We start from the raw sequence: 27,275 nt of genomic DNA, 5'->3' as shown, positions 1-27,275 counted from the left end.
TCTCTACCTCGGGGAAGGTAATGTTGACCCTGGAAATCTGCCCAAGGTCCCCCAAAAGAGAGGGGCTCCTACGAGATAAAATTGAGACTGTATTCTATCACAACTCTAGGCAGTTCTAGGTTTAGATGGATCAAAGGAGGCTGTTCCCATGCTCTGCACCATCCTTGGTACACCGAGTGCCTCACAAAGCCTCCCTACCCACCGTCACATCCTATCCCAGGTCCCAGAAATCCCTTGGGATCCATGAGCAGCTCCCATTGTCATCTGCAGACAACCATGCTTGCATCTGCCAGTCCCCTGGCCGCCCGACTTGAACCTCTGAGTATGGGACACAGCAGTGCACACAAACTGCCCTCCCCTTTCTCACCACCACAAACCAGTTTCTTTTCCTTCTCTTCCATCAGTAGAGGGAGCTCTGGCCAGCTCAGCAGGCATCTCAGAATCAGATGCCACTTTCTTTCTGAACTCAAGCCCATTTGACCTTGGCCACCGGAAACTATCAGCACTCTCTCTCTCTGCCTTGGCCCTGTGACACCTCCTCTGGGGCCTCTTGTCCAGCGGGTGACCCCGGTCCTCTGCTGTGGGTTAACTCTCAGAACCGCCCAGGGCTCCACCCTCCTCCTGCCCTGGCCTCTCTCCTCAGGTGATTTGCAGCTTCACCTGATCCCCGGGCCTCTAGCTGCTTACTCTGCCTTGATCAAGTCCTGTTGGCCAGCGCCCTTCTGTTCGCCTTGCCACTTCAGGACCTGCATTTGATGCCATGCTGCAGGGCATGGGATCTGGCTTTTCTGGTGGTCAACTAACACAATCCCAGCAAGTGATGGGGAGCAAACACCCAATGGGGCAAACCTGGAGCAACGAAGGACAGGAGACAGAACAGAGAGGAGGCTAAGCTAGCTCTCCCCCTCCCCATCAGCCCAAACAAAGTGTTTCTGCATCATCTATCCAGAGACCACACACAGACAAGAGGCCAGCTGTGTATTGCTGAAGCAGTGGCCCACTCGTTAAAACACGCCTCGAGCTTCCTTCGCCTTCCCTGCCTAGCCTTCCTCAACCACTGCTTAAGGTTGTAGATGTAGTGGTAGATCTAGTGGATCTACCAATAAAGCACCAGCGCACCAGCTCTGCCTCAGGTTCAGTGTTCTAAGTAACCTGAATTAAAACAATACACCTCATCCCAATCATGCCTTCAGCCACCGCTGACACACTCCCACCTCATTCCCCAAACTGCACTGCAATCCAGACTTCTCTGCTGAGCTCTAGACCCAGCTGGATCCAACCACAATGGACATCTCTACTAGGACACTCTCACAGGCACCTCACTCATTTCTAAAATGAACCGCATGCTCCTTCACGAACATGTGCCCATCTCCTGTGTTTTGGGGGAGGCAGAGATGAAAGACACTTTCAAAGAACTCTCAGTCTGGCTACAGGGGGAGACAGATGGGCTAACTCACAATTAGTATGAAAGAGAAGCTTACTGGCATAAAGGAATGCTGAAGGATGGTGTACTAAAAAAGAGGAGGAGGCCTGCTGGGTGCCACCCGTGCATGCATTAACTCAGCCTTCACCACAGCCCTGTTACTGTTATTTCTATTTTGCAGTTGAGAAGGCAGACCAAGAGATGAGAAATCTTGACAATGTCACAAAGAAACTAAATCCAAGCACACCTGAGAAAAAAAAAGGTTCTGGGTTTTTGCTGCTCCAGAAGAGGAGCACCTAAGAGGTCACTGGGATTGGTGTTTTCCTAAGGTATCAAAGCCAGAACTGTCTTAATAAATGCCCAGGATGTCAGCTAAGATGGGGTGGGGTGGGGGCAGAGAGGTAGGAAGAAAGAAAGGAGGTAACTGGCATTCTGGGCAGTGGGAAGAGGCCTGAGCAATCACAGGGTGGCGAAGCAACTGCAGGGGGCACTAATGCTAGACCCCAAGGCACAAGAGGCTGGAGAGGCGGGCAGGGTCCAAAGCACGGATCGCGCCATTCCAGTGAATTTAAAGTTTAACCTCTAGACACTTGGAGGAACCATTTCAGGATTTAAACAGAGAATGACATGGCCCAGGGTGTATTTTGGAAAGGTGTCCCTCGGGCATCTATGAGAAGGCAGTGGAGGTGGGAAAACCATTTTCAAGACTGCTGAAATACCCGGAGCAAGAACTTACACACCCAGTTAGCTGTAAAGGGGCTGGGGAAAAGTGAACAGATTTGAGAGACAGTGATGAAGGAAAGACTGAACTGAGTAACTAAATTAGCTCAGGAGGGTGGAAAAGACCTCAGACACCCTGGTGTGTGCCTTGTTGTACACAGGACACAGAGATGATTTCCATTTTAGACAGGTACACACAGGCGACCGAATGAATGTGTGGCATTCTGAGAGCAGTGACGGTGAGAAACCGCCTCCAAGGAAAAAGGACAGAATGAAAAAGACCTGCCCTCTTCTTGTGCTCCCAGGAGTTGCCTAGTCTTGGCCCTTGGAATCTTAACCACCCAGGGGAAGGCAGGTCAGCCAATTAGGTAGACAGGACAGGAACACAATCCAATCCCAGGGGAAAAGAGTGTGGTCTGCAATTTCCTCAGCACTAGAGCAGCTCAGTGTGAAGAGGTGAGGTAAAAACTCCGTGGTATCAAAACACAAAGCCACCCTTTTCAACCACTTCTAGAAGAATTAAAAAACCCTAAGGTATCCCTTGTATATAAAGAATTATACTCGATGCATCTCGAATGGTATCAGCTATGTGTAATCGTTGACAGTACTGAGGAAAGTCACACAAATCACTTTCTCTTGAACCCAGTTTAAAGAAACTAAGGTACAGAGCAGGCATCAAACACCATATTCCACTGACCTTCCCAGAGGGTGCGCCCCTGGGGACCTGCCCACCTGGAGCACCCCCGTCCCGTCTGATCCTTTCCCACAAGGCAGAGGATGTGACAGAGCTGGAGCTGCTCCTGAGCACCAAGGGCGGCTCCATCCATCTGGATCAGAGACCTCCGGCAGCCTGGGCAGGATGTCTCCAAGGAGGGAATAGAGTGGGAGGGAATTCCCTGGCAGTCCAACAGCTAGGGGGCTGTGCTCCCACTACAGGGAGTGCAGGTGTGCAGCACAGCCAAAAAAAAAAAAAAAAAAGAGTATCAAGAAACTGAGCTAAACTGGGGCTAGGCTCTAAAACGCCGAGGCACTGCTCACTGGCCTAATGGGCCCCAAATCTGAGCCAGAGCCCATGTGTGCTAAGTCTCTTCAGTCCGACTCTGTAAAACCCTACGGACTGTAGCCTGCCAGGCTCCTCTGTCCATGGGGATTCTCCAGGCAAGAACACTGGAGTGGGGAGCCATGCCCTCCTCCAGGGCATCTTCCTGACACAGGATCGAACCCATGTCTCTTACATCTCCTGCATTGGCATGTGGGTTCTTTACCACTAGCACCACCTAAGCCAAAGCCCAGAAATGTGCGAACTTTTTCAAAGGAACTCCCCAGGTGATCTTAATTTGTAGTGGGCCTTGGGAGCAGCTTTAGTAATGTCTATCCTTTCTTACCAGTCTATGACTTTGGCCTTCCGTTGCTTAGTAAATATTCCCTCTGAGAGGCCTCAGATCTTACAGGGAGACTGCCAGCGCCTCAGAAAGTTGGCTGGAGTGGCAATCATACCATTAGCCAAGCTCCAAACACTGCTGGCCTGAAGAGCAGTGAAAGATCCACAGAACAGAGGCAGGGCTTCAGAGATGACAACACTCCCCACCCTCCTAACTCCATTAAATGAACTCAGGAGCCAAGCCCTTGGTTGAGCCCTTTCCCCCTGCTCAGAGAAACTTAACTGCACACAAATTTGAGGGACAGAGCATTCCACTGGTCACGAAAGAGGGAGATCTTCAAATTTGGCACAGCCAGAGCCTTCTCAGCATCCCTTCTCCTCCACTCCTGCTGAGTCAAGTGGCCCAATTCCCACTCCCAACATCACACAGACAACACTGAAGCAGAAGTGGCTTTAATCAAGGAGTGAAGTCCTCAGTTGGAGAGACCTCATTCAACCTTTGGTTGTGGGCTCTCAACCTACCTACCCGCTAGAGACCCTGAAGCTCCTCAGGAAGAAGGGAGCAAATGAACAGCGAACTCTGGCAGAGGCCAGGGAAGGGAAACAGGGGAACCCAGGTCAAGGGGCCAGGGCAGGGCGCTGAAGGTGGGCGTGGAGCCGAGTGGGGCAGGAACAGCTTACACACGCAGTTCTCCCGGGGGGCTGCCCAGTGGCTAGGCATCAGGAGGAGCAGCTCCAGGAGGGCTGCGGGCAGGAGCGGGCAGTGAGGGAAGAAGCATTTAGGAGATGAGGCGGTCGTGCAGCTGGTGCAGCTGCTCCTGGGTGAGCACCAGCCGGTGTCGCTGCCCGAGGCCAGCCGCGCACGAGAAGGTCACTTTGCCCATGTACACAGTGTCGTCCTGCTGCTCTTCCTTGGCCTGGGAATCGGGAAGGGACAGAGGCCGCCAGGTCAGGGGCTCACTTGAGCTGTGTGCCACTGACAAGGTCCCAGAGCACCGAGACCCTGGGAGACGGGGGCTTTGAGGCTCCTAGACGACAATGACCACACTTTCCAAATCAGAATTGAGGCACACAGCCTGACAAGGGAGTTTTGAGTCTCTCCTGGTGTCAGAATCACAGACGATGTTTAACTGCTAAAATATTGGAATTTCGGAAAGCACTGCAAGCACTGTTAAGTGACTTGCAAGTTAAGACTTGGCCAGATGACTCAAGGTCATTGGACCTGAGACCCCCAGAAGCCTCTTCAAATTCTGGAGGAGAGGGCAAGGCCTCATCTGAGCCTTCGCTGCCCACCACCCCCCCCCATGCTCCCTCTTACCCTGAGGAAGGCTGATGAAGGGAAGGTGGCAAAGTCAGTGGGGACCGTGGCTCCAGGGCGCTGAGATACAGTCTCCTTAAGGACCTCATCCTGGCAGATAGGGGGACAGGAGTCATTTAGGGGACCCTCCACAGGTTAGCCCAGTATCTCCCTGGCTTCACAGGAATACTAATACCAAGGACAGGGACCCGGTTCTCTTTTATCACCATACCTTTGCTCTCAACTCCAATCCCATCCCTACCCAACATCCTTACTTTATAGATACTTAACCTTCAGGGTTCATCTCAGATTCTGTAACTTCTGGGAAGCCATTCTCAACCATTCTACTCTGCGGTGATCTCAGCTCTGACAGAGAGCTGCGCTACACTGAAGATGATGCTAGCTCACCCCAATTTGTGGTACGAATCTCTTTTCTATTGAGGGAATCTGTTTGGGAGTGAACTCCCAAGACAGGAACCCCGTCTTCCCTCCCACCTCCTTTGCAACGTGTCACCTAGTTCAGGGCTGGACCCCTAGCAACCCTGGGGGTCCTGGTGGAAATGGCCATGCTAGGGCCTCCAGCACAGAATGCTCTGAAGTGCGCACTCCTGGGTGAGGAAAAGCAGGTCTAAACTAACCTTGAGCTTCTCAATGGTGTCACTTAGGGACTTGAGCTGAGCCACCTGCTCCAGGAGCTGGGCCGACGGGCTCTTGGCAGCTGTGGGGAGAGAAGGCTAGTGAGGCCTGCCAAGGCGCAGGCAGGCAGCTTGACTAGTGACCCTTCATCCAGTCCAGCTTCCTGCCTCAAGCAAACTGAACACTGAGACCAAAGAACAGGGCTAGGAAGAGCCTCTCTGGTGTGGGAAGTGCCTAGGCAGGGACTGCATCCCTGAGGCAAGGGGAGGGGCTGTGGTTTTCATCTCAGGAGTGGGTAGGTCCGTACCAGGGTTGGAGCGAGTGATGTCCACTACATGCGTGCATGCGCTCAACTGATTCAACGTCTCCAGCAGCTGGTTGGTCTTACGATACAGCGCTCCAGCAGCAAGCTCGCTGCCAGGGCCCTCGTGGGGCGGGAGAGAGAGTTTGGCCACGTGCAGAGGGGGCAGGGCTGCTAAGGATGCCTTCATCTGGGCTCCCTGTGAGCGAAGTGGGAAGAAGAGTGGTGGTAAGAAGTGCCGGACAGCCCTACCGTCTATCAGCGGCGAGGTACCCTCTCTGTGACCTCCTCACCTTGAGGGTGCTGTTCTCGTGCTGGAGCTGGGAGATGTGCAGCCTCATGGCAGAGATCTGCTGAAGCAGCAGTGGTGAGTCCTTCACCAGCCCGGGGCCTGGCACAGACCCCGGAGCCTGTCCAGGGGCACCTCCTACGGGGACCACAACAAATGTCATGAGCCCCAGGTGGGAAGGGTTGAAGGTGGGTTCCATTCCTACCCGTCCCCCTTCCTTATCCGCTGCTACCTCCAGTCTTGATTGCTCCCAAGGGGGTGGTCTCGCCCTGCTCCCCCAGCCCCAATTCCCACCAACCCTGTTAACCCCCCCAGCAGGTTGGCTCTCTACCTCGCTGTTGCTCTTCTGCGCTCAGGACAGCCCATGGGGGAGCAGGAAAAGAGGAGAGAGGAATTAGATGGTATGGTGGTGAGGGGGACACACCAGAAGAATCCTGGTCACGCAGGAAGACATTTTTCCTCATCACCATACCTTCTCTAACAAAATCCTGTCTTTGCGATCGGGGAAAGAGGAAATACGTGTGAAAGAAAGATAGAAAAGGGCAGTCAGGCCACGATACAAGCTGCAACACGTGAGGAAGATGGCAGCGGCAGTGTGCGTTGGAGCAAACACTTGAGGCACGAGGCTGTTCCTGCCTCCCCGCCCTACACTCCATCTCCCAGAAGGGCAGACGGACCGCTCCTGAGACCCTGACACGTCTGCACCCTTAGTCCTCCCCACCGGCAGAACTTAACTGAGCATGAAGACACGTACCCATTTCTTCAGGTTCCCCATTGCGCTAAGACAAAAGTCACCCTTTTTTGGGGCAAAGTTCCAGAAATTAAAAACCGGTCTTTGGGGCTTCCCTGGTGGCTCAGTGACAAAGAATCCACCTGCCAATGCAGGAGACATGGGTTTGATCCCTGGTCCGGGAAGATCCCACATGCTGCAGAGCAGCTAAGCCTGTGAGCCACAACAACTGGTCTGTGCTCTGGAGCCTGCGAAATGCAACTACTGAGCCCATGTGTTGCAACCACTGAAGCCCTTGTGCCCTAGAGCCCAGGCTGCACAACAGAAGCCACTGCAGTGAGAAGCCTGTGCACTGTGACGCAAAGAAGCTCCCACTCACTAGAGAGAGTCTGTGCAGCGACAAAGACCCAGCACAGCTGAAAATTAAGTCAGTAAAATTATTAAAAAAAAAAAAAAAGAACCAGTATTTGTTTAAAGAGCCTATGCTAGGATGCCCTTGGTGGTCCAGTGGTTGAGAATCCGCCTTCCAATGCAGGAAACGCATGTTTAATTCCTTGTCAAAGAACAGAGATCCCGCATGCTGCAAGGCTACTGAACCTACACATCGCAACTAGAGGAGCCTGTCCCTGCACAAGACCCAGTGCAACTGAAAAAAGAAAAAAAAAAAAAAAAGCCTATGCTAAAACAACACAATATGGTAATTCTGTCCCCTCCCAAGGAACACGGAAGCATCTGACTCACAGGAGTCTAAAGACAAGAAGATACTTGGTCACCTTCCAGAGTCAAGCAGCACCAGTGATGGGGGCTTTGACGAGGACAAGACCCTAGGTGAGGCCAACTGACAAGACAAGCACAGAGGGGAGTTCTAGAGATCCTGCAGGTTTAATTCCACTTCAAGGAGTTTGTCTTCTGGAGGTGAGAAAGGGAAGTAAGAAACTAGAGAGTGAACAAAAAACATACTACATGGTAGATGAGAATCAAGATAGCAGTGGCCACCTCCTTGTCAGGAAACTGGGGAGACGAGGCCTGGAAGCCAGAAAAACTCCAGGTAAGGAGCCCTGACCACACTATGAGAGCAGGCAAAGGTCAGAACATAAGCCCCAAGTGGAACTGGGAGAATTCAGCACTGGAAGAGAGGACCACACTATAGGGTGAAGTGACGTGAACGCTGGAGAAATGCAGTGCCCCCGCAGAGCACCAGGCACCACTGGATCCCACAGCAGATGCCCTGGTCTGCTGCAGGCTGATGACCTCCTGGAATACAGGGTGGGGACAGAAAGGCCAGACGGCAGACCCAGGAGGGAGAGCTACTGGAATTCTGAGTTTCACTGACATCTTGGTGAGGCCCCACTGCCCCACCTTGGCCAAAGGAACTCTGCACACATCTTCAGAAGAACTAAAAACTTGGTGAAAGTTGCTACAGAGTGAAACCGGGCAAGCATGTTCCTGGCTGAACATCCAGCTGTGGGCGGTGGGGCGCGGGGGAGAAAAGTCAAACGGAGACCAAGGACAGGAGTGGGGACATTCAATCTCCTCTGGGCTGGTGCTGCCTGCTCCATGGCACTCACCCCCAGCAATGCCAGAGACCAGGGTGGCAATACCCGAGGGAGGGGGCCCCCGGAGCCCCTCAATCGTGCGCTTGGACTGGCTGTTCAATCGCTGCTTTAACTCTGCCTTCTCTGCCTCCAGCTGGTCGATGTCAGCCTGAAGTGCATCCATGGTCTCCTCAAACTCTCTGTGAAAGAGAACCTGGGCTTGGGCAGTGTCCCCTCCCCAACGGCCCCGCCCCCCTTTCTCTGTCCCGACAGGTTCTGAGGGCAGCCCTGCTGGCCAGGAGCCAGGGGCAGAAGAGGCTCAGATTGGGGTGAGACAGTGGTGCTGTCAGCTGGGAAGGAGATGGCCTCTGTCCCCCTGGGGAGGCTCACTCCCAGAGGGCCTGGGTTAGGAGGCAGGGAGCTGCTCGCAGGAGGGAGCGTGGAGTGAACAGGGGCGGGGGAGGTGCCTGACTTCTCCTTCTTCCGCAGCAGCGTCTGGGTCTCCTCCAGCCGAGTCTGGACTTTCTCAATGCGCTCATCTGCATCCTTGGCAGCACTGTCCAGCTTCTTCTCCAGGAGGCTCAGCCGCACATTGGCCTCACTGAGCTCTTCCCCCTGGACGAGGATGGAGCGTGTCCAGTCTTACACTTCCCATGACCGCCCCTAACCCACGACCTGGGACAGACCATGAGATAGCAAGCTCCCACAAGAACACCCACTGATCACAGGTGCCACTGCTTCCCCTCAGTCCTCAACCCCTCTCAGTCACAATCAACACTCACTGCCTCCCTGTGCCCCTGCTATTTCCTGGCCTTTCAGATCCTGAGCCTCCCCTATTCTCACCTTGATCTTCAGTGACTTCTTCAGCTCTTTAATAACTGTCTCTCGATCCTCAAGCTTCAAACCCAGGCCTTCAGCATCCGTGATCTCTGCACGAAGAGCCGCAGCCCGCAGCTCAACTGGGGGAGGCTAAGGGGCAGAGTGAGGGGCAGAGGGCAAGGTTATCAAGGCTCTCCTTTCAGAGGAATCCAGTCAAACAGAAAATCTTCCTCCTTGCCTTTTAAGCAAGAGGAAGGTGCTCCCCAAATTCCTGCCTCCCAGCCCTCCCACAGTGAGCAGCAGCTCCCAAGTCCTGCTCCTCCTGGCTCCTACAGTTCCCTCCAAGGAACGACCCACCTTGCTAGGGGGCCGCTCGGCATCGTACTCTCCCTCCTGCATGGCTGTGGCCAACTTGTTCATAGTGCTGATGAGGAGGCTGCATGACTGGCGCAGACACTCATAGGGGTTGCTGGAGGGGGTCCCGTAGATCTGCAGGTGTCAACAGCAGTAGTGAAAACCCCACACTGGCCACCTGACTCTCCCATCACCACCTTCTGCCCAGCCAAGCCAGCTCACCTGCTCGCTTGCTTTGAAAGCCAGCTCCTCCAGGGCAGCCACAGGCAGTCCCTCGTTCTCTGCCAGTGGGGCAATGAGCTGGGCAGCAGCTGCTGCCACCTCCTGCAGCACCGCCACCACCCACGTCAAGTGTTTTCTGCAGTCGAGGAGTGTGTCAGATACCTGTGCAATGGGCCAGAGTCAGGAGCCCACTCTGGGCTCAACGCCACAGCGCCCAGCTACCTCAGAACCATTCCTGTCCCCCGACCAGATCTAGGTCGCAACATGCTGCGCCCCTCCTGGTTCTGCTCACAGTTTCCTTCCCGTCCCCCTTCACAGCCCTAAACCTGTGGTCCAAAAGCCAGTGCAGCCGGGATCCCAGGCGCATCCGTCCCTGGCATCCGCCGCCGGATCTTCTTGCAGAACTGGCGGGTATCACTGCACGAAGTTTCCAGGTCCCGTAGCAGGAGGGCAATATCTGAAGCCTCCTGCCCACCCTACTCAGAACAGGAGACAGACGGGAAGCCAAGTCAGAATTAGGGCTGGGGGCAAGAAGGTGGGGACTCTGAAGGAAGAGGAACTCCAACAGATCTGGTTGCGCTCTCACCTGCAAGAAGGCCCGTAGCCGTCCCACCTCCACACTCATGCAGTCCAGGGCACTCTGGGTAAACTGTGAAGACAGAAGCAGGTGGCTGTCAGCCTCCAACGGGGCCCTTCTGTCCCATTAACGTCTCTAAAGAAGTCTCCCTCCTTGGCTGACCCCATCCATCAGTGAGCTCTCTGGCTTCCCTGACCTGGCCTTAGTGACCCTGTTCCTTATGTGACACCCTTTGTGGGTGTGATCTGATGTCTTTCATTTCCAATCTCTACAAGGGGCTCAACCATTGGCCCAAACACCTCACCTTAATGTGGTCAGCCAGCTGCATGGTACTGTCCTCAGGTTGTTCAGCAAGGTGGATGCTGTATAGATGCTGAGGAGGGATGGCAAATGAACAGTCTTTAGGCCTTGGAAGAACGAAGCATGCTTCCCAAACTGCAGTTTGAGCCCCAGTGATCAAGGGACTCCAGAGGTATGAAAGAATCCAAAACCCTCAAGGAACTGGATCCTAAGGTGAGTTCATCTAAGAGTTTCACGCCTTCAGCCTGGGACATACAACCCTGGCTACACTGGAAACATCCCCAGAAGAAACCCTCGCTCCTCCTGTGCTAAGCCTCAATTCTCGCCCCAGACCTGGTAGTACTTGATGGCCTTGGTGAGAGGCTCTACGTTGACAGTCTCATCCAGCTGGTCCTTGTGCAGCAGCTCAATGAGGAAGTCCAAGGAGCGTTCGTGGGCACTCATCTCAGGGTAGAGGCTGCCCACCTTCTTATACACGTCCACACTGCACTGAGAGAGGGCACTGGAGACCAGAGAAGGGCCCTGTGAGGCCAGAGTCTACAAGGAAACCTCAGTTCCAGCCAATCTAGGACCCACGGCCCTGCCATGGAGGTCAGGGATCACTTACTGCTCGTAACGATGAAGCGTGGCCTGCAGCAAACTCAGTGAATACACCAGCCCAGCAGCAAAGCTGAGCTGCTCCCCTGCAGCGCCGCGAAGTCCTGGCCGCTCTGAACAGCTCTCACTTAGTTCAAACTTTTCCTGGGCCTGCTTCCGGATTAGCTCTGCCTGTGGGAAGAAGCACCAGAGACATGGGGCTCAGAGCAGAGGATGGAGAACACAGACTCAGGAGTACAGAGAGCTGAGCAACTGCGGAGGGCATGAAGACACGGGAGAGAAGGCAGAAACAGCTCTTAGATGGGCAGGGAGTCACACATGGACAAAGGGTGATGTGACTGCTGGTGCTGACGGAGATTCGGGTGCGGGCTGACAGGGCAGCAGGACCAGTGGGACCAGCTCCTGCCCACCTTAAAGCTGCTGCTGCTGCCTTTCCAACTAGAATGTGATCCTGACAGTTATCCCCCACGAACTCCAGTCATCTTCGGGTCTCACCTCAAATGTTACTCCTTCAGTAATAGCCCACTGTCTCCATCAGCTTCCCAGCTGTGCTCTCTCCCAGACACTACCTCCGCTTCACAAGCTGCATCTCCCCTTCATAAAACGCCATCTGTGACATACATCTGTCTGTGATTCTGCGTCCCTGTACTACGTCATAAACCCTGAGAGCAGGACAACGACTGCCACCTCTGCTTGGTGCCCCCAATGCCTGGCTCACAGCAAGCTCAGCAGCCCCCTGCTGGGAATGTGGCTGACAGACCGTACCTTGCAAATGAGTCGAGGCATGAGCAGCAGCACCAGGACGCAGTCATGGTCCCCACCTGGCCGAAGGAAACTGTCAGGCATGAAGGCTGTCAACAGGGACATGTGCCGGTTGGCCTGGGCCACCTCCATCTGCCTCAATTCCATCTCAATTGCCTGTGAGCGAGACAGGGGAGTGGGTTCTCAGCTAGGCTGCGGAGAACCTCCTAACCTCCATCCCACGTTCCAATGTGTCTCCTGCTTCTAGGGCAGGCCCGGCCAGGAGTCTTCCAAACCACCACACAAAGCACTCCCAACTCCAGGAACCCGAAGGTCAGAACCCCGCAGCAGATCAGCCCATGGCCTCACCCAGGCTGGGGTCTCCAACACCCACCCCTCTCCAGCTCACCCACTTTCCTGACCTTAGCATGAGCCTTAGTCTCGGCAAACTTGATCTTGAAGTCAAAAGTCTCTGGAGGTGGCTGCTGCTGCCTCTCCACGGATGCTTCCTGCTGGTTTGTCAGTGCCCGATTCACATCCTGGGAGCAAGGATGGGCAACAAGACACAGCTGAGTCACGGGGGAAGCCCTGGGGCGATTGTGGGCAGAGAGCAGTGGGTGTGCAGGCACCTGCAGGTGGGCAGTCAGCTGGCGGTACTTCTTGATGGTCTGCTGATAGTCTGCGACTGTCTCCTGGGCCGCTTCCACACGCTTCTGGGCATCCCGCACCTGGGCACCTGCCATATCTAGCTGCTCCCGCAGCTCCAGTTCTGTCTCACGTGCATTCTCCTGCAGTTCATCGTTCATTTCATTTATTGCTTCCTGGGAGACAAGGTAGTTGGGGCAAAGAAAAGTCAGAGTCAGGGTAGAAGGCCAGGGTGGGTTCACTCACTACACACCCTACCCAAAGATCAGGGATCACGTCAATCCTTCTCATGGCAAGTCTCTTCCCAAGACCCTCCATCAGGGTTATAAGTCAGCAGTCTGCTCTTCTCTTACCAAGTCCCCCACTGTCTCCTTCAGTTTGCGCACTTTCTCTTCCAGATCCAGGTTCCGGTCTGTCAGCGTCTCTACCATCTCCTCAGCCCCCAGAGCAGCATCTACCTGTGTTAGACAGCGCAAACAAGGAGAAGGATTGAAAGGTGCCAAGACAGAGCAGACATCGGAAGGCGAGCATCGCAGTGCTCTGGGCAAGGGCTTGGGCTGCTCAGACCTGCTCCTTGAGCTCATCAATGGTGCGCTCTGCCTGGCTCAGCTCCTCCTGCAGACGCTCCCGCTGTTGCCTCACAACTTCCAGCTCTTGGTTCTTCTTTTCCATGAGCTTCTGGAGTTTCACGTGCTCCTGCTTCTCTGAGGAAGAAAGATCCCGCATTCTGTGGGAAAATGGCAAGAGAGAAGAAGAAAGACCAGGTATCAAGAGTCACTCACGGATTTGGAGACAGGAGAGTGAGCCTGGCGATGAGGACCCTACCTCACTAGGGCATCCTTCAAGCGGGCATTCTGCTCCTCAAGCTGCTTGAGCTGATAACTGGACGCGGCACCATCTGAGCCTGGGGAAGACCATTCATACTTTCAGTCAGGGGTCTAACCCCATCATTTGGCCCTGGCAGCTCCTGGCCCCTTACCCTTCTCTTCAATCTCAGCTTTGAGGATTTCCAAGTCGGTAGTGAGCTCTTCCACACGCTCCCTCAGCACCTCGGCCTCCTGCTGTAGGGACTCAGCCCGCTCTTCGGCCATCTCCTTGTCCAGAGTGGCCATCTCGATGGCATCAGCAGTGTCAGCCATCTCCTCCATGTAGCGTTCCTTTGCCTCTAGGGCCTCCTTGGCTTCCTGAAGAGAAGTGACGGTTGGGGGTACGATCACAGAGATGCCTCACGTACCCCTTTTCACAGGATAGTCCAGGCTCCAGTTCCAGCTTCCAGCACTTCCTTGGGCCCCTTGCCTCCCCAGACACCCTCTTCATCCCAAGTCCTACCTTCCGAGCCTCCTTGAGGCGCCGCTGCAGGTCTGCCTGCTGCTCCTGCATTTTGCTTTTCCATTCCTGCACCTGCTCCAGCTGGATCTTGTGTTTCTCCAGCTCTTTTAGTTTTGCCTTGTCTTCTGCACGTTTCAGCCGTAGGGTCTCCAGTTTCTCCTCCAGGTCCCGCACCTGGGCCCTCAGCCCCTCCTCTTCCTGCAAAGGAGAGACCCTTCAGTCCGTGCACAGCCTCCCCGCTTTTCCCCATCAAGACTGAGCTGGAGAGGAAGGACAGCAATGTGTGCAGAAATCATTCCAGGTCCAGGGCCAAAGCAAGTGGCATACAAATATCTGTGAAGAGCCCAATCCCTATGGGGGAAGTGTGGAAGGGCAGAGAGGAAAGGGTGGCTTAGCCAGTAATGGGATACTTATATGCTGGGACCCCACCCTTCTAATCCAAGGTTCTGGGTCTCCCTCAACCCGGGGAAACTTCTAAGAGCCTGTCAGGGGTCACAGGCCCCTTTGTGTCTTGGTTCTTCTTTGCTCCAACCCCAGATCTTACCTTAGAGGGGGAAGGAAGTGGGAGTGCTGCTCCAGGAGAGGTGAGGGCCGGCGTGGGGATGATGGGCGCTGCCAGCGGAGTCTGAGCTGGGGTGCTGGGCTCACTGCTGCTCAGCTCACCTGCTGATGCTGAGCCAGAGGGGCCCAGGGAACCACTGGCCCCGGCTACCCCAGTGCTGGCCGGGCGGGTGGGCTATTCCGAGAGGGCAGGGGCAGACCAGAAAAAGTGTAGGGGACAGGGGTGGTAAAAGAGTGAGACAGAATACGAGCATGCGGTGAAGGAAGTGACAGAGGAGGAGAAAGGCAAAGAGTATCACAGGACAGTGAGAACAGAGAAACAGTATGGGCAGAGGGAAAGTGCCACAGTCAGAGGCAGTGACAAAGGGCCGGCGGGATTTGGGTCGGGGGGTGGCGGGAGAGGGAGGGACGGAGAAAGACATAAGGTTACAAGACTCCTCCCTTGGCACTGACCCCACATTCCTCCAAGGTCTAGCACCACCCTGATAGGGCAGAAGCCCGCACTCCCTTGACCATTCCTTTTGTGACCCACTTGTAATCATTGTAGCAATTTCTTAATACTCCCAGTGCTACTGTTGCTCTGGGCCTGTACCCACCTCCCCCAGAGGGAACAAGCGCCTCAGTGTCATTCCCAGAGAGAAAGAACAGACTGATCTCTAATTTTCACGTTCCCAGAGAAGGCTGGGCTAAAACTGGGGGTCCTGGGCTCTACACTTTGATAAACCCTCAAGCTCATCCTCCTCCCCCTGGTCTATTTCAGGGGATCCTTCAAGTAAAAGGGCCAGGGTGAAAGTCGTAATCCTTGGCTCTCTGAAACAAGGTCCGTACCGCCAACCCATCTGTCACCTCCCTCCTCCAAGACAGAGGGGCTCTAATCAGGTGACAGTACCGGGTCCCTGTGGAGCTGAGGTGCTAGAGCAGACGGCCTGCCCAGTGCTCCTCCCTGGAGCACCGAGCCCTGAAGGCCTCCCAGTGGGCTGACACCCAGAGACCACACGCTATCCATGGACGCCCCCACCCGAGGGGGCCTTTCACAGACACACCCACCTCCGTAGCCCCCTGACATTCCAAGTTCTTTTTCACATTTCCTCTAATTCCCCACCCCTTCCCCAACAACACACACACACACCCCCCACAAAAGCCAGTCAAAAGCAGCTGGAAGATGCCCTTCTTCAAGAAAGTCTGCCTTGGCTAAGCACAACCACTCTCGTTTCTCTTCTACACTCAAGCTACTGGCTCAGACATGCTCCTAAGAGCTGGAAGGCACCTTCCCAGGAGGGGCCGGTCCTTACCCTCAGCACCCTCACTCCCCTGAAGAGAACCCGGGACACACTGTGACCAACTTACACTTGCTCATACAAAAGGCCACATACATGCACATGCCTAAGGTATCTGTGTCCACTCAGCAGTGGCTGGTACAGAGGCCTGTTTTTTCCTCACCTTGGGCCGCCGAGTTGTAGTCTGGACAGGCAACAGGAGCCAGAGGAGGAGTAGTCAGGAAAGAAAGGATGACAGCAGAAAGACAGACAGCAGAAGGGACAGCAATGAGAGCAGAAGCAGCAGACACGAGGCTGCAGTCAGCAGCCCACCCCTCCTCCCCGACCCGGCCCCATGCCCTCCTTCCCGTGAGTCACCTTGATCCTGCTCCAGGAGCTCAGAACTCCTATTTCCCACTGGTTCCTTCTCCCACTTTTATCCTACCCTGGAAATTCTGTCCCCGTCTCCCAGGCTGAGCCACAGGAGACCAAAGCCAGCAGCTAGTAGAGAGGGTCTCCAGAGACCAGAGAGGAGTCCTCTCACAGCCACCTCTCCCACTCCAGCCCAGAGCCCCGCCCATCCACCACTCCCAAGGACTTTCCCAGGTCAGCCCCTTCCTTTGAGTGCTAGATTCCATACAGGACTCCTGAGAAATATCACGTGACAAGAATGATGATACAAGCCTAGAAGTGAGTGAAACCAGCTAGGGGAGATCAGGTCCCCAAGGGAGCACGGTGCGGCCACAGGCCCCACCCCCACCCTCTTCCCCAGGACCAGTTCCTGCAGCAGTCCCCATCCCCAGGGCAGAGGGCTCAGGTGTCACGACCATGAATATTGCATTAGCCAGAAGCCCAGAGATCAGCAAAGTGACCCCACCCGACTGCAAGAAAGGAGGTGGGGTGGGCAGCAGCCCAGGGAAACTACTGCCCTACACCAGATCGGAGACCAACCACCCCGCACTATCGCAAAGTGATAAACACGTGATTAACTCCAACTCCCAAACAGTATTCTTGATACCCAGGGTCTCAGAGCTCTGGCAAACACAAGATTTGGCCTGGGCCCTTCTAGGTCTCCCAAGGAGACCAACCCCCACGTCTACTACCCTGGGCTAAGCCTCCATAACTGTGTCACAAACTGTTCTAGAGAAAGCCCCTGACACAGACCCCAGTCGGGGAGGGATGCTAGTATTACAACCAAGTGTCATTCTAGCAAAGGTCGAGTGAGGTAGGCTTGCTAGAGGCACAAAGACATCTGGACCTGCTTCCCTAGATTCTCTCCTAGGAAACACATCCAGAGCCAGTTTGCAGCAAAAGCTGCCTGAAGCTCAAGCTGGTGAGGCCACTGGGTACAAGGCCCAAAACACAGATTCAGAGCCAAGAGCAGGAAGGCTAGGGAGCAAACGCCCAGGGTGTGGGGCATGGCAGTGACACACACTCTCCCTACCCCCCGCCTTCATCCCCATCCTCGTCCCCCAACCAGACAGAGCAAGTCAGTCAGCCCCCACCCCCACCCCAGCAGCCTGCTGCCACCATCACGCTGGCAGCCTGGCAGCAGGACCAGAGCAAGCAAGAGTACCTTTCGGGCTGTCGGTGCCTGTCTCATCATTGCAGAAAACCAAAGAAAGCCAGGAGAGGAAAGAGAAGGAAGGACAGAGGAGGATGGACACACACAGGAAGGACAGGCCAAGGGAGGGAGGGAAAGAGACCGAACAGAGGGAAAGGCGGCGGAGACAGGAGATTAGTGTATCAAATCCCAACAATGCAGCCGCAGCTCCCCGGCCCGGCAGCTCCCCAGCTGGCCAACGGCTGCAGCTCAGATGCGGAAGCCCCCGCCGGTGCACGGTGGGGATGGCCAGGCTCCGGCAGGCACCCGAGAGGCACTCGGGAGGCCCCCGGCCTAGTTCGCCAGCTTAGGCTGACAGCAGCCTCAGTGGCCGCCGCACCAGCTCCACCTGACGTCATGCACCCACCCTCCTCTGCTCCACGAGGGGTGGAGCCACTGCTCCTCAGTCACCTAGCAACCACCAGCTCTGATGGCTCCTCCTCCTCCTCCTCCTGACTGGACAAAGTCCTCTGCTAAACCCACCCTGCTTCCTTCTCCAAAGAACAGGTCCTGGCTGGCTCCTCCCTCTCCCACATCCCCAAGGATTTGCTCAAAGAAATTGGGCTGGGGGTTCGTCCCATTTCTGTGATGACAGCTCTGGAACCAGGGTATCACTGGACAGGGACATGGGACCTCACTGCTTCATCAGGCCTCTCTCATACTCACACCCCCCTCAGTCTACAACCCCATCAACTCTGCTTCTGTCTCTTATACACACAGATGATATCCTGCTGGTGGCTCATCAGGCGCACACACCCAGCACTCCTGCATCGGCTCTGCGGGGCACACTAAGAAACCCAGAGAACATTCCATCTGGGCAGTAGCAGCTCTAATGACAGCATCTGGCTCCTTTCCCAACTCTCCCTGGGTTGTGGGCAGGTTAGAGCCTGTCTCTAAAGAGCTTCCAGAAAGGACTGGGCACCTTGCAGAGACATCTGGGTCCTCTCTCCCACCCTGCCCCTCAAAGTTCCTTCTTTTGTTCTGGTGCTAGCTCCCTGTTTCCTGTGTTAAGTGATGTGCTGTGAGAGAGCCACTGGAGAGAAAGAACTAGGGAAGGACTTGACAACTTGACTGACACTCTGCACCATGAGCCAAGGGGGCGCTGTACCCCGGCGCAGGCAGCCTAGGCTAGGCTTTGCCACATTTCCCTAGTCAGCCGCCAAAAATACCCAGATCTGGGCATGGCTCACATCCCACCCATGGTCGGAGCAGACTGCAGCCAGAACCCCTCCATAGACAGTAGACTGCAGGTCCATGCTCTTCTCTATTTGGGGTCTAATGCAAGATGGGAGCCCCAACCAGGAGCCAATAATCAAGGGAAGAAGCCAAGTTCCTGGAATGGGTCCAGTATCCTTTAGAGAATTATCTTCCTTCTTACACCCCCACTCCCTCCAAAGCCAGGACCCCCAAGCAAGTACCATTATGTCATCTCTTCCAAGGCAAGACTCCAAAGTGAGGACCCACCACCAACCAGAAATCAAAATAGAGAAGTTTTACTCTCTCCTCCCACTGCCCCAGTCTAACAGCTCTCCATGCAGAGTCAGAAGGTCCTGACACAGATGGATAACAAGGAAATCACAGAACTTCATACACACAGCACAGCACATACAGGTCAGACAGGCACATGCAGGTCAGAGACGGCTTGGGCACAGCCCAAAGGCATGAACTGGTGTGGGGAAGTGGTCATGGCAGCAACTTCAGACTGAAAGAGTCTCAGGGGTGGCAGCCCCACTCCAGTGATGGCTGATGGAAGGTGTGGGAGGTAGGCCCCGGGCACACCACCAGAGGAAGGAAGAGGCAGGGAAAAAAGGACAGAGCAGAGCAAAGGTGCGCATTCATGGCCACGCCACCCAGAGGCAGGCCCCACTCAGGCTTCCAACTGCTCTTCCTGCGCTCGGTTCCCTGACTCCCACCTACTTAGCTAACCTCACCTCCACACCCTCCGTCTCTCCTGCCACTGACCCTAAGCTCAGGCTAAGTGAGAATGCACTGTAACCCAGTCAATGCTCTTTTCCATGCTGCTGCTATTTACAGTCAAATGCTTAGTCTCTGACTAGAAGTCCCGAGGCGATGGGCAGGGGTGTGAGGAGGAGTGAGGATCGTCCCTAACGCAATCTGGGCCTGGACACTGAGCCTGATATCCTCGCACCCCTCAAAGGAACTCTGAAAGCCAAGGCTGCCATTTCCTCTGGCCATCCCAGCCCCAAGGTCACACATACATGCATGTAGCAGCCCACGGACATGCAGGATAGCTGGGCAGGGGGCTCATGGCCCTCACCCACCCAGGCACAAATAGTAAACACACCACCTTCTTAGGCTTCAGTCCCCGCTGCATGAGGAGGTGGAAAGGGCAGAGTTAGAGAACAGAGTTAAACAACACACTGTGCTAGCCGGTCAGACATCTTGGGTGTAGGTATTAAGACCCACAGGCAAACACCGGTATGGGAGGAGCAGGTCACTGTCAAGGCCCGGGTGAGATGAGCCTCCCTCAAGATCCACTTCCAGGAGGTCCACACCCTGCCCAGAGGAGCTGGAGAGTCGGGAGCCCCTCCTCACACACCCTGTGCAGAGCAGCGGAGGGGAGCTGCGGTGGGCCCTCTACATACAACCTGAAAAGGCGGCAGAGGGCCCAGCTCCTTCCCACTTACTTGTGAACCAGAGAGCACCTTCCTTCTCCAGTTTTTACCTTACCCCTACCCTATATCCATCAGATGTCGGCAGCCGCGGGCACCAACAGGTAGGAAGTTGGCAGCAACACTACTAGGGGCAGCCGGTCCTCCCTTCCCCCAGCCTCAGTTCCAACGGAGCCAGAACTTCCGGGCATGGGTAGCTTTTCCCTGCTAGCGCCTTTACACCTACAGCGGCAACGCATACCCAGGAAGTTTCCTCCTCAGAGAGGATGGAGCCTGGAAAGGCCAACTCAGTTCACTGCCTCGGGCGGAAGCAGCAGGCGAGTAAGACCTAGTGTGGGCCTCCCTCCTCTCTTTTTCTTTTCCCCCTTTCCTCCATTACTCCCCACTCCTATCCCTGACTACTTACCAGTTTGCTGGTCTTTGGATTTGAGTCAGCTCCCTCTAGAATGCAAACAGAAACAAAGCGTGTGTTTGTGTAGAGGGATAGGAGCAGAGAACGTCATGGCAGGGTAAGCAAGACGTAACAACAGAATACGGTGGTGACAGAAAATCTCAGGATCCACTGCGGCCCCTTGTTCTGGGGAGAAGTCCTGGGGACTCCTGCGTGTGAGGAGGCAACTTAAGTGGGTGGTTGTTACCTCTTCTGAGGACCTTTGAGGCAGAGGAATCAGGTGTCTCTGGTGAAGTAGTATCCGCTCCATCTTCAAATACCTGGATCTGAGGCCACAGAATAGACTCAATATAGCTAGATCAAGGCTGGATGTAATATGGGCCCCTCTTCAGGCCCTAAGCAAGCCTAGAGTACAGGGCCGATTCCCTAAGGATAGCTCTCGATCTTCCCTCCCTCGTTACCTCCCACTCTCCCAACCAGAGACTCAGGCTCATGCCCAGGAAAAGAGAACACCAACACACCAGCTGCACATGCAACAGAGCATGTACACACACACACACACACACACACACACACAGGAGCAGGAAGTGAGTACCTGGGATTGGCGCACAAAGATGCCGTGTCCTTCATCGCAAGTGAAATACTTCCTGCCTTGGACGGTTCCATCATTCTTGCCTTTTGCTTCATCCAGGATCACACCTACCCATTTGCCAGTAGCAAAGAGTGTGGCTCCAACATAGGCCACGGTGCCACGGTGGCCTTTTCCAATCACCTCCACACGGGAGCCCACTCGCAGGGGCCGGGCACTTGCCTCAGCACTCATTCTGCTGCCACTAGGAGTCTGAAAGACACGTGCAAACATACATAGGTAAAAGCCTCAAGCTAAAGGTGTCATCCTAATACAAAAGAGAGGCCCTGATCAGGATCCTGGCCTAAAAAAGGACCAGAAGTCACTTCCCTGAACCCCATTCTCAAATTAAAGTGCTCCCCACCAACACTTACCAAATTTCTTTTGGAAAAATGTCAGTATTATGTTCTAAAACTTCTTCAAATTCCCCTGGAATCTGCCAGAATTTTTAAGAGTTTATATTTAACTTTAATAAATCAGAATTCATTGATAGATCTGTGAATGTCAGTCCACATGGCTACTTTCTCAGGAGCACTGTCCGCTAGGAGGGGAATGAAGCTCAAGCAAGTAACTCAGTTTACAGCGGTTCCCCACAACCCAGTGCCTGACACAGAAGTCGGAGCTGGGAAGACAGGTGAGCCAGTGAGTGTTCCCGCAGACTCCTGGCCCCCTCCCTACTTCTGCTTGTCCTCCCTGAGGTTCACTCGGCTCTCTCAGACCTCTCCCTTTCAGTGGCACGCAACTGTGCCTCCTTCACGACCTGGCCTCCCCCGCCCCACCATGACACCCCGAGATGCCTCACCAAGTCCATTCAACCATTTAACTCCCTTCTTCCAGGCCTCAGCCCTGGCCAATCAACTCTATCTATAAGCTCTGCAGATCTTTCACTCGTGCTATCTTGCTACAAATAAATAAATATACAAAGGCCAGGCCAATCTGGTATCTCAGATTTGTCCTGCAAACTGTCCCCCGACTCTGCCCAGTGGCCCAAATGAATGGACAAGCCAAGGGAATAGACTAAACATTGTCCTTGGGAAGCTCTCGGCTTCTGACATACTCATGATGACAAGACAACATGAAATTAGGTCCCAAATAGGCCCATGGCTTACAAGAAAATCACACCTAAGCCATTTTTAGCAACAGCAGCTCCATGAACCAGGGGCCTTGCAGCAGAGAATGAGGCACGAAGAAGTGACAGCATGGACCTGAAGACCTCACAGGGCTCCCTTCTGATGCCCCCGCTTGGCTTCATAAGGAAGCTCTGCCAGAGCCAGTCTCTCCCCAACTCTCTTCCCCAAAGAACTCATCCCAGAAGGCGAGGATGCCATTCCCAGGGGCTCTGAGAGGCCAAATCATACCTGGGACAGTTGAGTGACTCTCATAGACCTGACAATAAAGGGAGGTAACAGGCACATCAGGGCCGGCCCCAAAGTCAGAGACTGTCACCACCGTCCTAACCCTAATAAACCTCAGGACCAGGTGGACACAACAGTGGCTACAGAGCCCATCTGAGCCAGAGAGCAAGAAAGTGAGTGACAATCAAGCAGCTCTAAAGAAAGGCGTCATTGAAAGGCCATTCCAACCCACCAACCCATTTGAAATCCCCAGCACAGTGTGCCCCTCAGGAACCTCTGGCCTGAGGTTCAGCTAGAGTCAAAGGTCAGGCCTCACCAGTACCCACAAAGGGCCCAACTCTGGGAAGGGACGCCTATGCGGTCTACCCCCATCAGGGCTGCGAGTGGCCCCGGCCGGGTCCAGCTTTGTCTCCCAGCCCCCACAGCACTGTCCACAGGCACCCAGGCCTTCTCCAGCAGCCCTCCCATGGCCATCCCAGATCAGGGCCACTTACCCGGCTGTACACGTGCCTCTTGCTCTGGGCCATGTTGCTCCCTCGGCCTCCACCCCCTCCCCCAGCTGACCAAAGACAGAGAGAAAAGGCAGAAACCTAGGCAGGAGGGCTAGGGCTCCAGGCCCTCATGGACAAACACAGAAGCCGGCAGGCGTGGCCCTCCCCTGTCCATGGACCTCACTGGGTGGCCTACTGGGGTAGGGGAGGGAATGGAGAAAGGGGCTGAGGAGCAAGTCCCCTCTGCTGCTGGAGGATTCCTGAACCCAGAGACACCGAACCCCGCTTGCCAGCTGATGAGTCTCACTCTGCGCTAGTGCTGCTCTAGACTTGTCAGGAGCCGAGCTAGCCTCTGGGTCCTAGTGCCCCCCTGCTGCACCTGGGCCAGTCCAGACAGAGGAGCGACCAGGGCCCACGCCACAGACTCTCAACACTCACCTGTAGAGGGCACTGTCCTATGCTGGGAGCACAGCCCTGATGACTCTCCTGGTCAGCACCCCCTCACCATCTCTGCCACCCGCCCACCCCCGCGATGTTAGAGGGCAGCGGACCTGCCAGCATCAAGTGACACTTCCAAACAATCAGCCTCCCAGGGCTTCCTCCCAGCCAGAAGAAGGGTCTCTCACCCCCTTTCTGATGCTCTTCCTTCTCCCTCCCCTTTCTAAACTTGGGAGTCAGGTTCAAACCCACGTGATCAGGGTTTAAATTTCCATCTCACCCTGGGCCAGAGCAGCCAGGCCCCATGCCCAATACTTAGCAAAGGAAGAGCAGCAATAGAGACAACTCCACACACACACACACACACACACACACACACACACACAGAGCAAAGCAAGTCAAGTACTCCAGCTTCCCCCAAACTGGCAAAGGTTGCCATGCCCCTAAGTAGCCAACAAAACTGTCCTAGGGTCTGACCTATGGCTCCACCAGGTCAGTATGGACATAGATCCCCTGGGCTGAGGGCTACCTGTCTTGTCCACACTGGGCTTCACTGGCCGAACAGGGTCTTCCTCCATTCCACCCTTTCTAAGGAAAACCAGATAGCCTAATAGAATGACAGCCAACAACCAGATATAGGGCCCCCAAAACACCTCTCCACATCTCCAATGCTGGTCAGACCCCCTAGGAAACCATTTCTCTCCTCTCCTGCAACATATCCATGCTGCCCCTTCCTTTCCCTATTTACCATTACGCAGGGCCACACAGCTCCTTGCAAACTGGACTTCTGCATGTTCAGAGCACCTTACAGTCTACAGAGCACCTTAAAAAACCAGTCGTTAGTACTATGGTTAAGAGTACCAGTTCTAGACTCAGACTGCTTACATTCAATTCATGGCTTCACTATTTGATAGCTACAAAAACTTGGTCCAGCTGCTTAACATCTTTGAGCCTCAATCTGCTCATTTGTCAACTGTGAGCAAAGAACATCTCAGAGCTGCTGTGAGGACTAGCTGAGACAATCCATGTATAACATTTAGGACAGCGCCTAGTATTCAATGAGTACTCAACAAAAGTTAGCTAATAACAAAAGTTATCATCAAATCTGGACATCAAAATAACCCCACAGAGAGGCAGGCTAGGAACAACGCTGACAAGAAACTGGGGCTTGGAGAACTGAGTAACTTCTCTGAAGTTACACAGAAGACAAGGAGAGGAGCCAAAACTAGAGCCAAAGCCTGAATCAGAACCCTGTGCACTTTTACTCTCTGTTACCACACTTAGTTCTAGGCCTCCAAAAAAACATGTTCTTCCTCCGGACCACATTATCTTCCAAGATTCAAAAGAGCACACGTCTAAGGATATCACAGAGCTCTCCAGCAACACAAGTATATACAGTCATAGCATACTGAAAAGCAGAGACATTACTTTGCCAACAAAGGTCCATCGAGTCAAGGCTATGGTTTTTCCTGTGGTCATGTATGGATGTGAGAGTTGGACTGTGAAGAAAGCTGAGAGCCAAAGAATTGATGCTTTTGAACTGTGGTGTTGGAGAAGACTCTTGAGAGTCCCTTGGACTGCAAGGAGATCCAACCAGTCCATTCTAAAGGAGATCAGCCCTGGGATTTCTTTGGAAGGAATGATGCTAAAGCTGAAATTCCAGTACTTTGGCCACCTTATGCGAAGAGTTGACTCATTGGAAAAGACTGATGCTGGGAGGGATTGCGTGCAGGAGGAGAAGGGGACGACAGAGGATGAGATGGCTGGATGGCATCACTGACTCGATGGACGTGAGTCTGAGTGAACTCCAGGAGTTGGTGAGGGACAGGGAGGCCTGGCATGCTGCGATTCATGGGGTCGCAAAGAGTCGGACACGACTGAGCGACTGAACTGAACTGAATTTCTTGGATGCTGTTTCTTCTATAAAGTAAGACCATCACCTGGCATATCTACATTAATATTCAAATAAGATAAAGCATATAAAAGTACTCTATAAAAAGTGCAGAAGCTGTACAGGTCTTAAAATGTCTAGGCAATACATATTATAAGGAACTACAGAGAGGAGCAAGGTGAGCTAGAAAGAAAAGGGGTACTTGATTATGCCTTATATGAGGTTTTCTTGCGGGGGGGGGTGGTGTGGAAAGGAAAGGCCTACAAACATAATTTGTGACTACAGTATGAATAGACAAAGAATAATTCTGCTTGAGTGGGGAAAATTAAAGATGCCTAGCTTGGCTGAAGTAAAGAATTCTAAATGAGTTCTCCTATCATACTGTAAGCCTGTTAAAGCAGACTCCACAACTTTTCCTCTTTATGATTCCATCAACTCTTGGCACAGGGTGTCAAACATTTTGAATGAACTAACACTGATGTTGAGATGTATTAGAAGGTAAATATGGATAGATTCAGGGAGTTTAACAACAGGTAGAGATAGATGAATTGGATCCAATAGCAACAGGAAGCCAGACTCTTCCTGAGCAGGAGACTGGCATAGTGAAAACTATTTTAGGAACATCAAACAGGTGGTGGACAGAGGGATGGAGTTGAGGCATAGCAACTTGATACAGACAGGGATGACAGCAAGGACACTACCGGCAATAGTGAGCAAGGCTTGGAGGGGGTCTGAACTGGGCTCAAAAGAGAAAAAGAAAGGGAAGAAGAAATGGACCGATTCAGAGACACCACCAAAAAAAAAAAAAACAACCCTGAGAAGGACCTACGATAGATCAAACATGGGGAAAGCAGCAGCAGGCCTGTCTGGGCTCTGGAGATGGACAGATCTGGATACAGCTTTGGTTCTCCCATTTCCTCACCGGTATGACTCTAGCTAACATATTTTCAGAGCCCTCGTTACCTTATCTGAAAAAGGGGGGAAATAATACTTATCTCACAGGGATGCTGTGAACATTAACTAAGACAGAAGTAAAGCATTTAGCACAGCGCTTAGCACAGAACACGTGCTCAACAAATTGTAGACGCTGTTTTCGTCATCACTGAGAGGGCACATCAATGACAACTGCACACAGTAGGAACTCAGGTGTTGCACGAATAAGTGGGTGCAGAGATGAGTGCATGGCCAAGTAAAGGGATGAAGAAACCTGGGGTTTCTCAAGCAGGAGCAACGAGAATGATGATAACAGAGTTGGGAAGGGAAACCGAACATGTTAAGAGAGAGGAAATAAGTCACAAGGCCTTCTCAGGGGCAAATTTAACTGTGACCACTAACACATGAATTTCACGATCTCCTTCCAACACGAACCTGTGATGACGACAACACGGATTCCATTATTTCCATTTTACAAGTCTCAAAAGTCAAACAACTCATCTAAGTCTCATAGCCAGTGGGGCACATTTGACTAGCTGGAAATGGCAATCCACTCCAGTATTCTTGCCTGGGAAATCCCACGGACAGAGAAGCCTGGCAGCTACGGTTCATGGGGTCGCAGAGAGTCAGACACGACTGGAGCGGCTAAACAACAACAACAGGTAGGTGATCCTTCAACAGCATCTTTGAGACCCATCCCAAGTCACACAGAACACTTCTAAGTTAGGTGTTACCTCAACCAGAAAACAGATACTCCCTGGATTTCTAATCCATTTTTCTTCCCAATGACATTAAAAATTGCTAAAAAGTCTAGGAAAACGGGAAGAAACAAGGGACACAAATCTAAGTCTGATAAACAGGTTACCAGTGGACTTGGTGAACATTTCAGAAATGACAGGAAAAGAAGTAGATGATTGGGAATTAAGGAGGAACTGTTAAGGAGGAAAAGTCTCTTTGGCACCCAGTCTGCACCATTTCCACCTTGCTTTTTACTGGTATACCAGAATCCTTTGACCCCCTGACCTCTTCTTGTCTCACCTTACCAAACCTTGATCCTGGGCTAACCCAATCGTTTGCTTTCTCTGATTCCACCTGTGGAGGTCTGAAATTCAGGCAGTCTGACAGCAGGGTCCACACACTTGCATCAGGCACTGGGTATTTTGATTTGGTTGCAAAGAGATAAAATGAAACATAAAGGT

General features: G+C 53.5%; 1 protein-coding gene across 10 annotated transcripts in view; it reads right to left on the bottom strand.

Moving 5' to 3' along the window:
- Nucleotides 1–3,961: 3,961 nt before the first annotated feature.
- Nucleotides 3,962–27,275, bottom strand: part of DCTN1 (dynactin subunit 1) — a 29,991-nt gene continuing 6,677 nt past the window's right edge. The window contains exons 1-32 of one of the 10 annotated variants that reach the window (XM_070798416.1): nucleotides 27,115–27,133; nucleotides 20,936–21,181; nucleotides 20,588–20,666; nucleotides 20,356–20,390; nucleotides 19,625–19,645; nucleotides 17,290–17,307; nucleotides 15,898–15,918; nucleotides 14,441–14,632; nucleotides 13,897–14,094; nucleotides 13,547–13,751; nucleotides 13,393–13,471; nucleotides 13,135–13,294; nucleotides 12,921–13,025; nucleotides 12,552–12,743; nucleotides 12,345–12,461; nucleotides 11,947–12,099; nucleotides 11,192–11,352; nucleotides 10,918–11,086; nucleotides 10,589–10,657; nucleotides 10,294–10,356; nucleotides 10,034–10,183; nucleotides 9,708–9,869; nucleotides 9,489–9,620; nucleotides 9,156–9,281; nucleotides 8,785–8,927; nucleotides 8,346–8,512; nucleotides 6,379–6,393; nucleotides 6,052–6,185; nucleotides 5,765–5,957; nucleotides 5,460–5,539; nucleotides 4,843–4,932; nucleotides 3,962–4,441 (exon numbers count right to left, since the gene is read on the bottom strand). In XM_070798416.1, the coding sequence (XP_070654517.1) occupies nucleotides 4,304–4,441; nucleotides 4,843–4,932; nucleotides 5,460–5,539; nucleotides 5,765–5,957; nucleotides 6,052–6,185; nucleotides 6,379–6,393; nucleotides 8,346–8,512; nucleotides 8,785–8,927; nucleotides 9,156–9,281; nucleotides 9,489–9,620; nucleotides 9,708–9,869; nucleotides 10,034–10,183; nucleotides 10,294–10,356; nucleotides 10,589–10,657; nucleotides 10,918–11,086; nucleotides 11,192–11,352; nucleotides 11,947–12,099; nucleotides 12,345–12,461; nucleotides 12,552–12,743; nucleotides 12,921–13,025; nucleotides 13,135–13,294; nucleotides 13,393–13,471; nucleotides 13,547–13,751; nucleotides 13,897–14,094; nucleotides 14,441–14,632; nucleotides 15,898–15,918; nucleotides 17,290–17,307; nucleotides 19,625–19,645; nucleotides 20,356–20,390; nucleotides 20,588–20,666; nucleotides 20,936–21,163 (3,795 nt within the window). In that variant the 5' untranslated portion in view covers nucleotides 21,164–21,181; nucleotides 27,115–27,133 and the 3' untranslated portion in view covers nucleotides 3,962–4,303. Of the gene's footprint in view, nucleotides 4,442–4,842; nucleotides 4,933–5,459; nucleotides 5,540–5,764; nucleotides 5,958–6,051; nucleotides 6,186–6,378; nucleotides 6,394–8,345; nucleotides 8,513–8,784; nucleotides 8,928–9,155; nucleotides 9,282–9,488; nucleotides 9,621–9,707; nucleotides 9,870–10,033; nucleotides 10,184–10,293; nucleotides 10,357–10,588; nucleotides 10,658–10,917; nucleotides 11,087–11,191; nucleotides 11,353–11,946; nucleotides 12,100–12,344; nucleotides 12,462–12,551; nucleotides 12,744–12,920; nucleotides 13,026–13,134; nucleotides 13,295–13,392; nucleotides 13,472–13,546; nucleotides 13,752–13,896; nucleotides 14,095–14,440; nucleotides 14,633–15,897; nucleotides 15,919–17,289; nucleotides 19,532–19,624; nucleotides 19,646–20,355; nucleotides 20,391–20,587; nucleotides 20,667–20,935; nucleotides 21,182–22,817; nucleotides 23,119–27,114; nucleotides 27,134–27,275 lie in introns of those variants that run through there. The other 9 variants (XM_070798411.1, XM_070798415.1, XM_070798413.1 and 6 more) reach the window with 9 other exon arrangements.

The sequence above is a fragment of the Bos indicus genome, chromosome 11 (genome assembly GCF_029378745.1).
Source record: "Bos indicus isolate NIAB-ARS_2022 breed Sahiwal x Tharparkar chromosome 11, NIAB-ARS_B.indTharparkar_mat_pri_1.0, whole genome shotgun sequence".
Classification (NCBI taxonomy): Eukaryota; Metazoa; Chordata; class Mammalia; order Artiodactyla; family Bovidae; genus Bos; species Bos indicus.
The sequence above is the reverse complement of the archived record's forward strand: the minus strand, read 5'-3'. Positions and strand labels throughout refer to the sequence as shown.